Genomic DNA, 12,528 nt, shown 5'->3' with positions numbered 1-12,528 from the left:
CGGAAGCATGGGTTCAGACTTCTAGGCTTTTAAATGCTATTTCTTTCGGCTGTGAGTGTGGAGACTGAGATTGTTTGCTTTATTGGAGATAAGATCTCACAAGGTGATCCGTTGGCCTCGCTTCTTGAGTGCTGAGTTGTAGGAGCGAGCTGACACACCTAGCTAGGACTCTTTCTGACATTGCTTCCTTCTTGTTAAATATTTGTTCTTCCCATAACTGGCTTCTATAACACACTTTCCATTTTTCTTTTATTACTTCACATTTAATAAAACACTTGCCTCTGCTTATGAATATAGTGTTAGAATTGCTTCAAATTGTTATTCTGCTGTTTTTTTTCCTAGTTTCTACTGCCCCCCCCCCCCCCACACACAAGACAGGGTTCCTCTGTGTAGCCCTGGCTATCCTGGAACTTGCTCTGTAGACCAGGTTGGCTTCGAACGCACAGGGATCCACATTCTTTTGCTTCCAAGTGCTGGGATTAAAGGCATGGATCATCTCTGCCTGGCAGGAAATCTTTATCTACAGGAGTTAAACCTTCTTATACAGAAATTTATTTTAATTTATTGTATTTAACCACTTTATACCGTTTTTACAGATATATGCTATGCCTGCATGCGCAATAGAAGTTGCTACAACAAAGGAACAACTCTAGTATTTATTTTCATGTTTATCATGCACAACATAGAACTTCATTGGTTATGATAGCTTTTGTTTTGCTGTCATATCTTTAATGTGTTTCTTTTTAGTGACATAGCTTTCTATCTTTTATTCATGGTCAGCTGTCTATCAGTAAATAGACAGTCAATGATTTCCCAGAATTCAGTAAATTGCACATAGTGTCAAAAGATAGAAATAAAAAGATAGAAATTACAACCAGGGGCTGGAGAGATGGCTCAGTGGTTAAGGGCACTGACTGCTCTTCCAGAGGTCCTGAGTTCAATTCCCAGCAACCACATGGTGGCTCACAACCATCTGTAATGAGATCTGATGCCCTCTTCTGGTGTATCTGAATACAGCTACAGTGTACTTATATATAACGAATGAATAAATCTTAAAAAAAAATAAATAAAAAAGAAATTACAACCAATTTAGTATGAGAATTTTTTTCTTGAGACAGGTTCTGGGTATGTATTTTATGTTGGCCTTGAATTTACTATGTAGCCCAGGCTAGCTTTGAATTTAAAGCAGTATGACTGCCTCAGGCTCTGTAATTCTGGGAATTACAGGTATGTGCTACCATGCCTGACTGGATGCTGTCATTTATCTTTTACTCTATAGGTTAATAAAGTATTACAATTCTAGTACTAGGGAAAATTAAATACTCACCTTAACTTGAAATGTCTATGGAGTCTAGTAATAAAACACATAGCATAAACAAACATATTATTGTGGTGTGCGTGTGTTATGCGTGTCACAAAGGAGGAAGCCTTAAGGTATTTGGAGATAGTCAAGGTGATTAAGAGTTACAATATGGTTTCCCAGGTCAACAACTGGAGGAAGGCATTCCAGAGAGTACATATAGCATGAGTAACGTCAAGGAAGCATGAAAAAGAAAAAACCCTCTGGAGAGGGCATTGATTCAGCGGGGCTGGACACTAGTGGTTAATACAACAGCCTGAGATAAACCAGGAAGATTAGGCAAAACCAGAGTGAAAGGATTGTCAGACCAGCTGAGGAATGTGGACTTTAACCCCCAGGGAATGGAGCAACTACAGATTCAAACCGTTTCTCTGGGCTGGTGGCGGTAGCTGAGTGACAGAGTGCTTACCTAGCCGGTCCTGGCTGGGCTTAACCAGCACATCCCAAATCAAACAGAAAAATGTTTCTTTGAACGGTTTGGAGAGCGAATGTGCTGAAGACAGCACATGGGAGGCAACTAGGGTAGTTAAGTGAGAAGCTGTGAAGGGCAGAAGAGGGAAGAGGGCTGGGGAGCTGGGGAGGGGCATGGATTGTGAACCTGGCAGAGAAACAGATGGGTGGAGGTAGGGAGTGACTCCGAGATTTTAGCCTGGGGGTTTTATGCCACTATAGATGAAAAGGAATATGCCTGAGGTCGTTGGGAATTAGTCCATTACTTCTGCTGCTTTCCCTGGAACAGTGAACAAGCCAAATCTGCCTCTATTTTTCCCACCCTCGGCTTAACGCTCTGATGCGCTGCACAGTCACCTTTCCGAAGCAGCTCTGATTATAAATTTCAGCTCAGAAGTACCTGGTAGCCTCAGGATAGGCAGAACAACATCTAGGCTTCTCAGTGGATTCAGTGTTTGGCAAGCCCACAGACACAGACCCTTGGGCACGTTTATTTCTTAACCATCACATTTTTTTCCTAACTGATATACAGTACCACCTGCCTCAAGCATTAAACGGAGTGCCTTCCCCAGCCATTTTACTTTCTAACTCTCCCTAATTTCTCTATTGTAATGCTGCACTTCTAGTTGCTCCTAGCCTGTCAAAATTGGATTAAGGGACTCCTTACTCTATGTGCTTAGAGGGATCCTTCCAGTCCCCTATTAACATATTGTGACTTGATCGATTTTTGTTATCTGTTGTCAACATTGTGCTTGTTTGGTTTAAAATTTTCCTCAATAACCCTTGTTCCATGTCGCGGTTTCTTCTCTACAACCTGAGCTAAAAATCGCAAAGAATTGACCGGGGACAGGGATCTGATTTCAGTTTAGCAGACAGCCTGGAAAAGCAGGCGATTCTGCGACTTCATGACATCACACCCCGGGGGAAAACACGTCTAGATAGAGGGATTACCGGTCTCTAGGGGGACGCGTGAGAAAAAGTGTGAGCAAAACAATTTGCTGTCAGGGGAGTTCAGCTTCCCTTAAAGGCTGTAAGATGCCCGATACTTTAAAGCAGACAGAAGGACCATAAGATCATGGGATTGCCCAGTGATGTTAGTGTCCTTCCCCTGAGGTCAGCGGTGCTGACCAGCACGCACTGTCCAGAGGGACGCTTAAACACTTAGCAAAACAGGCCGGCCCCCTTGCCCCGCCCCCGGAGGTCTGGGCCCCGGGCTCGGAGGGAACTCCCGCACGTCTGCGCGCGCAATCGGCACAGAGGGTCCGTGCGACGCGGCGCGCGCAGTTGTCCTGGAGACTGTGGCGCGCGCACGCGCACGCGCGCCGCCGAGAGCGCGACTGCTAGTGTGAGCGCGTTCTTTTCCCTCCGTGTCGCGGCCCCGCTCCGGGAGCGCGCCGGCCTCTCCCAGGCGCGCGGCGTGACGGCCTCACACGCGCCCCTCTTGCGCGCTCCCCGGCGCCGCCCCCGCCTCGCACGCGCCGCGTCCCTGCGCCCGCACTGTGCGCCGGTGCGGCAGGCCGTGGGAGCATCCGGGCATTTCCGCAGCCGAGCGGCGGTCGGGCTGCGGCGGCCAGAGCCTCTTATGGCCGGGCGGCGGCTGGCAGGCGACAGGCGAGCGGGGCGCTGAGTCCCAAGAACGCACAGGAAGCGGCTGCGGCCGGGCGCCGGCGCCGGGCTGGTCCTTCTCTGGTGCAGAGCTCGGACCAGCCGGAATCCCGAGATGCATCTGCATCAGGTCCTCACCGGGGCTGTCAACCCTGGAGACAACTGCTATTCGGTGGGCAGCGTCGGGGAAGTCCCCTTCACGGTGAGCAGAACTGGGGCCTCCCGTAGGGCCGCGAGCGACGGGCCCACCCACGCCCCCTCGGCTCTGGGCTTGGGCAGGGCCGGGGGGTGAGGATAGGGAATCACCGCCCTCGTCCGCCCGGTGAGTGCGCGGGTGGCAGGGATGGAAGGTTCAGGGTAGCCCCGGGGTCTGCGGTGCCTGGAGGTGGTGGCAGCAGCCAAAGCCCGGGGCGGTTTCCACCTGCTCCTGGCTGGCAGCAAACGGTCTTGGTTTCAGGGTATGGAGGCGGTGCTGCTCCCTGGCTCCCCGACCAGCCTGCGGCTTTAAAACGCGCCCTCTGTATCTCCCAAGGTAGAATCTTGGCACAAGGGAATAGAAAAATCTGCCTTCTCCCAGAAAGAGTTAGAATGGAAGTCACCTTTTCATGAGTGGCCTATCTAGCTCAAGGTTCCGTTTTGATAATCCTTTCAGGTAATAGCTTAATCTTTGCAAGGTAGTTTTTTCCTTTTTTTTTTCTTTTTTTTAACCCCGAAGCAATGGCACATTTTATTACTTTCCTTGGGCGTGTGATAAAGATGTATGTAAACATAACGTTTTGGAAACTAGCACCTACCTACACGACATAGACTGTTTCTCAATCAGATGGGTGGAAATCATCAATCTTTTTTTGAGAGTAGGTTGTTAAAATCAAGGTCTCCTAGGGCTTATTTTTTAAGACTCACACAGACCAATAAGAGTTTTTAATATTAAATATATACATGGTCCTCAGAAGGAATTGTATTAGTGAGACCTCTATTAAGTACATATTGATAATCATGCTTAATAAAATCAGACGTTGCTTAGCAATATGCTTTTTAGACAACAAAAGCCATTTGATTTGATGTCTATTTTACAGCAGCATGTTTTTGAAACTGCAGGAAAAAAAATTAGAGCAAAACTGCAGAATCATTATGTAGCGCTGCGTTCTGGAACACTTTATCTGTTTTTAATGTTTTCTGATTCATTAAGGAAAACCCAACAGGGTTGCTTCTTGGCCTTATTAATTTTTAAATGTAGTCGGCTCAGCTTTGTTCTGGTTTTGAAAGAATCCTTTAAAAACAGGGTTGTTTGACATAGTGTTCTATCGCTATCAGTGGTGCTGTGTTTGCTACACATGTGACTTAACAGCATCTGTATAGGGCCCTGTGAGACGACTTGCTGGGTAGAGGTGCTTGCTACCAAACCGAGAGTCTTGAATTGAATTCCCTTATGGTTCTCATGGTGGAAGGAGAGAACAGATTCATGTCAGATTGCACTCTGACCTCCATATGCTTACTGTGGTATTCATGTTTGCCCCTCCCCCACGATGAAAATTGTTTAAAAAAAAAAACCCAAACAACCCAGTAATATTAGCATAGACTGGAGCTTGGTCTTTTAAGTGTATGGAGACTGTTTGGAGAATAGAGAAAAAAAAATACTTTTGTGTCTTTTAGTAGGTAGAGGAGGAAGTCCCTGAGGACCAGAAGAGCGGGTTTCCTTCAAGAAGTAAATGTGAAAAAAAAAAGAGAAGTAAATGTGGACTTTTGGTTATGGATATTTCCCCTGGAGGGATGATGGTATTTACCGGGTCCATCTAAAAGTGAAGCATTAGCTGGGCGTGGTGACACACACACCTGTAATCTAGTACTTAGGTGGTAGAGAATCTGTGAATCTATGCTTAAAATAAATGAACCAACACCCAAAAATAATGTTCTTAGTTCCCTGCAAAGCTGGTTTACAGAGTTAAAGTAGTTTCTGCCTGGAAAGGCCACTGTAAGAACTGTCGTGTTTTGCAGGTGTGGCTGTGCTACAGGCCGTCTGTGGCCATAGTTCCCACTTGAATTTATTCTGTCACCAAGTCTGATTGTGTAATGTCTTCCAGATTCACCCCTTTGAATGTCTGTAGTCAACATCTGGTTGGAGAACCTTGTGTTAGTGTGAAAGCTTCCAAATGGGATTCCTTACACTCATCCCAGCGCAACCTTTCTTGTCATAGCTGCTCGGGTGTTTTCGTTGAGTACTATTCCATCATGCCCCTCCCCTGGGAATAGATAGTTGTTCCTGGTAGCCACATTAAGGAGTCATTGTCAGGTATCCTGCTGTCTTTCACTTTGTTTGACACTGCTGCTCACATTGGCCCCTCTGTGACATACTGATCTTACAGAAGCCTACATTTTAAATTTTATTTTGTTTTAAATTATGTGTATGCGTTATGTTAGTGTGTGGGTCTGTGCAGGTGAGTACAGGTGCCCTTAGAGGCTGGAGGGGTGAGGTTCCTGGAGCTGAAGTTATAAGGGGTTGTGAGCCGCCTGGCATGGGTGCTGGTCAGCCAGACTTCAAATCCTCTGCCCTTGACCGCTGAGCTGTCTCAGGCACCCTGCAGACTACATGCTCATCGGGACAGCCTGGCTTATTATTTTCTCTGCTACAGCTTGAAAATTTATTTGGTTTAGAATGTTGGCTGTGACTGTTGTTATTTTGACCCTCTGGCAAGTGCAAATACAAGTCTATTTGCACATGCTTCATTTCAAATCTTAATTATGAATGCCATGCTCCAGTTATCTTGCTGTGAACTAAAAATGATCTTCTGGGTACTATGAAAACATACTTGCTTAAAGATACGATAATTATCTGTTTTCAAGCATTCCAGAATCAACTAAGAAATACCTTAAAAACTATATATAGTAAAGATAAAATTACAGAAAATAAATTCTCTTTACATAGATTATGCCAGTTGATTTTATAATTTATGTTTGATAAGAAAGTCTTCAGTTCTGGATCAGATGACTAAAGGACTGCTAGGCATGGCTGGAATGAGTCTTGTGACTATTCGTTTGGTGGGCCTTTTCAGAAGTTTTCTTAACAGACTGCTCTGTACTGTGTGTGCACACATGCGCGTTCCTGGGTGCATGCATGGGTGCATGCGTGAGTGAGTGGGTGCGTGCCTGCGAGTGTGTGCTTTCCTCTTGGTATAGAAGGAATATCTGCTTTGCAACTAGCCAATAGCTCTTAGTTGATGTGTTGCCTGGTAACTGTGAGACCTTTTCAAAATAGAGTAGATAATTTACTTGGAATCTATAAACTGAAAAAAAAAAGATTAAAATTGTTCTAAGTTTTTCAATGCTGTGACATTGTAATAATGAAAAAATAGTGCACTGTGTATTTCACTGCATGCACTGGGGGCTTGGTTGGCTGGCTGTGAGTGGCTGCTCGGTGATGTCCTGATGTCCCAGCTTATGCTGTATGGATGTATGGACATGGTGGCGAAGTTTGTGGTGTGTGTTCCCAGTGGCATGTCATTTCATAGGTGATGTGTGAGGTGCGATGGTTTCCATTTGTGTCCTGCCTATCACTTGACAGCAGCTCTTAATTCTCTCAGCATTCAACTGTGACTTTGTAATTTTTGTATTTTAAAATGACATTTTTGTATATCATTCTTTAAAGCATCACCGTTTTATTGGTTTGCTTGTGTGTGTGTGTGTGTGTGTGTGTGCATGTGCGTGCATGCGTGCATGTGTGTGTGTGTGTGTGTAAAACATCTGAGTTTTAGAAATAGCTCTTCTGAAGAAAGTTAGATCCTGGGTAGTCCAATGTGCTCTTCTGTGTCTGAGCTTTATTGTGTGTATGTTGCCTTTAAATACTCTTCAGATGAGTGAATGGTCTGAGGCTTTTAAAATTAGAGATAGGGGGGCTGGGGATTTAGCTCAGTGGTAGAGCGCTTACCTAGGAAGCGCAAGGCCCTGGGTTCGGTCCCCAGCTCCGAAAAAAAAGAACCAAAAAAAAAAAAGTAGAGATAGGGTTCTAATTTATTGTTTATTATTTTTTAAAAATTGTCTCTCTATTAAAATATTGGTGATACATGATTATTAATATAGTTTTAAAACCCACTGTCTGTCCTTCGAGAGTCCTGTGTGCAGTTTTAGGTCTGTGAGGGCAGTTGATGTTATCTTAGCTTCACCTGAGTTTAACACTTTGATCCAAGTTTACAGAATTAGTCATTTTCTTTCTGAGGGAGTTTATAAAAGATTGATGGATTAAACAAGACGACACGAGTACAAACAGGTGGATAGATGAGACTGTACGCAGTTTGGGAAGATAGGAACTAAAGCTCTCCAAAAGCAAGAGCAGCAAAAGCCAAGAATGGAGTAATACAAAAGCTGATGGGTAAGCATGTTCTCTTCATGGAGGAATTTTTTTCTTATCAGCCACAGGGCTTCATTAAGTAGCAGATGCCCTGAATGTTGAAAAATATGATTTACAACAATATTCATAGCCTTTCGTTGTTGTTTTCCTGAGATAGGGTCTTGCTTGCTAGCTTAGACTGAATTTGAGTTTGATCTCTTACCTCTGCCTTTGGAGTACTGTGATTACAGACATGTGCCACCATGATTGGCCTGCAATTAAAAAAATTTAATTAATATACCACTAATAGGTTGGTCTGAATGAAAAACTGTTCCTTTAAGAATTAGAAGGTAGGGGGGCTGGGGATTTAGCTCAGTGGTAGAGCGCTTACCTAGGAAGCGCAAGGCCCTGGGTTGGTCCCCAGCTCCGAAAAAAAGAACAAAAAAAAAAAAAAAAAGAATTAGAAGGTAGGGGCTGGAGAGATTAAGAGCCGACTATTCCTTCAGAAGACCCAGGTTCAATTCTAGCCTGTACATGGCGGTGCTCTCTCCCTCCCCCTCTCTCTTTGAGAGTGTGTGTGTGTGTGTGTGTGTGTGTGTGTGTGTGTGTGTCTATAACTATAATCCCAGGGGGCTTGATTTCTTCTATCCTCTGCCAGCACCAGGCATACATATGGTTCACAGGCATGTATACATATAGCCAAAACACCAATACACATTAAAAAAATAACTTAAAATACAAAAAAATGAGAAGATAATGTTATTTCTATTGTACAGTAATATTTTAGTTTAGAATTATGGCAAATTTAATAGCTTAATATTTAGAGAAGTAAGGGCTTTTTGTTTCAAGAAAATAATAATCAATAATAACAGAATAATGATTAACCTGTTTATACATTTAGTACATGTTTGTTGAATACATAGGTGGCTAGAGTCTGTGGAGATTAAAAAACCCCAAAGGACATAGCCCTGACTCAAGGGAGACAACCAGAGAAGTGTAGAACTTAGAAAGCTAGAAGCGTTAAATATATTAACCACAGCTGACTAGGCACTTCTTGTGGTCTCAGGAGAAATGAGAAGTTACTTTTGGAGGGAGTATCTATCAGAGAGCTGTATAGAAAAATGCTCCTGAACTAGCTGGTTATTAATAGGTATGACACCTCATGTATCTGCTGACTACCTATGCTTAGTGTGATGGGGAAGACAAGTCAGAGATTTAGAAGGGATTTCTATTCCAAGAGAAACTGGCCCACTTGGTTTTGGGATGTAACATTTTGTTTGGGTTGATAGGTAGTATTTCAAACATTGTGGTCTTACATTTAGTGTCACTTGGTATGGGAGTATGAATTCTAAGTCCTTCCTAAGGCCTTGTTTAGATTGTGGGTGGGTTGCTTTTTTTTTTTATTTTTTTAAAGACAGGGTTGACTATGTAGCTCTCGATATGTATGTAGACCAGGCTGGCCTCTAAGTCACAGAGATCCCCTTGCCTCCGCCTCCTGGGTGCTGGAATATATGGAGTGTATCACCACCCTGTGCCCTGTGTAGATCGTTAATTAGCTTTTGTGCTGATGGAGGAAAGATGAGCAGTTTCTCAGAAACTCTGATGCGCTTCTGAATGCCTTCCTCTACAGTGGGAGTTCAGTGTGTAATTACTTGTATGATCTTGATAAAATTCACCTAGTCATTTTTATATTTCTCATCTGTAAACAGAAGTTCTTGAAGTAGGTGCTCTCTGTGTGTTTAGTGAATTTCTTTAGACATTTTTTGGGGCCAGAGTAAAGATGGGCCAGCACTATAAAATGGTTGTGGTAAAGTTCTGGGTCTTAGTTGATGGTTGCCTTATCTCATGAGACCCCATAGTGTGGAAGCTTCATTTCAGGCTTCATAAAAAGCCCTTTCAGAGATTTATGAAGTAGTAGGTTCACAACTGCCACGGAGCTCCCTCCTCTTCTTATTAAAAATACTACATTACTTAATTTATTAAGTGTGTGTGTGCATGTGTGTGTAAGTATGTAGACATGCATGTGCAATGTCATGCATGTGGAGGTCAAAAGGCAACTTGTAGGAGTTGGTTATCCCTTTTTACCATGCATCAGACTTGGTGGTCCATGCCTCAACCTGCAGAACCATTTCACCCCCACTCCCCTTCTTCCTGCTGCATTGTTGCTCAGGCTGTTCTTCAACAGGCAGTTCTCCTGTTTCAGCCTCCACATGCTGGACTACAGCTGTGTTCCACAAGCCGTTCTTGGGAAAATTTAGAACAGTGGTTTTCAACTTGTGGATCAAAATCCCTTTAGAGGTTAACCCTCATACAGGGATCGCATATCAGACATTTTGCATGTAGATATTCACACAACTCATAACAGTAGCAAAATTACAGTTTTGAAGTAGCAATGAAAATAATTTTATGGTGGGGTAACACAATACAAGAAACTGTATTAAAGGATCTCAGTTTAGGAAGGTTGCGAATCACTGATTTATAACAAATCACATTCTTGGTATTTGATCACAAGAAGGAGCACAGAATGTTGGTTAACAACTATAGTAAACAAGTCATGCTTGGCCAACTGAATTTCTTCAGATGATAGAAAGTAAAGCATTATTTGCCCATTCTTAATTAAAAGATTATTTTATATGTGTGAGTGTTTGCCTGCACGTATGTTTCTGAGCCACGTGCATACTCAGTACCGAAGGAGGTTAACAGGGGTGTTGGACCCCTTGGATCTGATAAGTTAGAGATGACTCAATTCATCTTTTACTCACTCATGGGAGCTGCCATGTGGGTACTGGGAATTGAATCTAGGTCTTGTGGAAGAGTAGTCAGTGCTTTTAATGGCTAAGTCATGTCTACAGTTCCATGTCTTTTTTTTTTTTTTTAAAGCAAGTTTCTAAGGTTTTAGTATAAATTTTAGGGTTTCCAAATTTAGAGTTTGTGGAATTCATTTGTGTAAGAGTTTTGATCTGGAACTCTTTAATTTTTTTTTTTTTTTTGGTTCTTTTTTTTCGGAGCTGGGGATCGAACCCAGGGCTTTGCACTTCCTAGGTAAGCACTCTACCACTGAGCTAAATCCCCAGCCCCTGGAACTCTTTAATTTATACTGTCAATTTATAAGTCTGCTACTAAGGAACAAGTACAACTTCTACAGGTTGTATGGCTCCTTTTTTTCTTTTAGAGATGCTCATTGTAATCCTAGGAGTTGATGTATGTATACATGTCAGACCAGTTTCCTGTACTTCTGATCTCCTTCTTGTCTGAGTGCTTAGGATTCTCCAATGTCCCTAATCCTACACACCTGACAGTTAGCCTTCTCCTGACAGAGTAGTCAGTGTTGTAAAGGGCTTTCTGCATAGAATCTGACACTCAGTGAATATGGCAATTTGCTGAGGTGACTTAAAGGACAAATGATAATGCCATAGATGGGGTGGAGGAGGAGCAAAAGCAGGAGCAGGAGGAGAAATAGCAGCAGCAGCTCCTCCTCTTCCTGCTCCTCCTCTTCCTGCCCTTCCTCCTCTTCCTGCTCCTCCTCTTCCTGCCCTTCCTCCTCTTCCTGCTCCTCCTCTTCCTGCCCTTCCTCTTCCTGCCCTTCCTCCTCTTCCTCCTTTCTTTTTCTTCTTCAGATAGATGCATTTTCTTCCCATCCTCTAAATATTGATTCTTCCCAGATCTAATAGTAAGTTATACTAAATCATAGTGACGTTTCTCTTCTGTGACTTTGGGTAATCTGAGGTGTTTGGCAAGTGGGTGACACTTGTAAAGACACAGGCATTGCCCTACCCTCAACGAGATGAAAACAACAAACCCAAACTCAAAGAACCAGCACATGCAAAGCTTGGTTTACTCAGTTTACAAACATGTAGTTTATACAGTAGCTGTAATCCAAGAACGAAATAATTACTGGTTCTGGTTGTACCAAGCTGTATAGCTACTTGGGAAGCTAAGGCAGGAGGACCATAACTTCAGGGCAACCTAGGCTGCATAGTGCATTCAAGGCTACTAGCCTGGGGAACTTAGTGAGCCTCTGTGAGAGTGAAAAGTAAAGCAGACAGACAGCTGGGCTCACTATCAAGGCTAATGAATTGTATCACCATGTAGAGCTTTTTCACATGATGTGCACATACATGTAAAGTTTGTACTGAAGGACATGTTCTAATTAGGGGCTCTGCTAAAACCCTTTGCTTCACAGAATTCCATTTTTATTTGGAAGACCACTTGATAAACCAAAGCTATTCAGATATTTAAAAAATCAAGCTATAGTTAGAAAATTGGAAACTGGACTAGTGTAATGAATATCAGAGTTTCCCAGCATAAAGACTTTTCTTTTGAGATCCATGATGCGTAAAAGTATACAAGTCTTTTGGCTGGCCTAGAACTCACAGTGAGCTTCCCACCTCTGCTTTCTTAATGACAGAATTACAGATGTATGCTTCCATGCCTGGAAGTATATTTTGATATTGTGTATTAAAGTAGGTTAATATTTAGAAGCTCTTCACAAGCTGACATATCAACATAAAATTAGATGGGCAAGGCAACAGCTCTTCAAGGTTTGAAAAAGATACATGGATTCCAGCGTGACAGTACACAGAAAAGGCAATCACCGTAGATAACCTTTGGCTTGACTAGCCTCTCGGAATCTGTGTGCTGGAATAGTCTTGCTATTGGTAAATTCAGTCTGAATGCCCAGGGTCCTGAATCTTACTCAACATTCTGGCTGGATTGTTTGTTAGAACAATATGATTTATAATTTATAAACTTCTGTTTCCTTTCTAGGATGCTAGGATTATTGTGACTGTTT

General features: G+C 43.0%; 1 protein-coding gene across 5 annotated transcripts in view; it reads left to right on the top strand.

The window, feature by feature from the left end:
* Dmxl2 (Dmx-like 2) overlaps positions 1-12,528 on the top strand; it is a 166,598-nt gene that overhangs the window by 19,489 nt on the left and 134,581 nt on the right. For 2 of the 5 annotated variants that reach the window (XM_008766360.4, XM_008766358.4), the window contains exon 1: positions 3,143-3,617. The exons of 1 other annotated variant lie outside the window; for it this stretch is intronic. In XM_008766360.4, the coding sequence (XP_008764582.1) occupies positions 3,531-3,617 (87 nt within the window). In that variant the 5' untranslated portion in view covers positions 3,143-3,530. Of the gene's footprint in view, positions 1-3,142; positions 3,618-12,528 lie in introns of those variants that run through there. 2 more of the 5 variants (NM_001427385.1, NM_001427384.1) reach the window with 1 other exon arrangement.

Source organism: Rattus norvegicus, chromosome 8, assembly GCF_036323735.1.
Source record: "Rattus norvegicus strain BN/NHsdMcwi chromosome 8, GRCr8, whole genome shotgun sequence".
NCBI classification, from domain to species: domain Eukaryota; kingdom Metazoa; phylum Chordata; class Mammalia; order Rodentia; family Muridae; genus Rattus; species Rattus norvegicus.
Note: the sequence above shows the minus strand (reverse complement) of the source record. Positions and strands in the feature narration are given on the sequence as shown.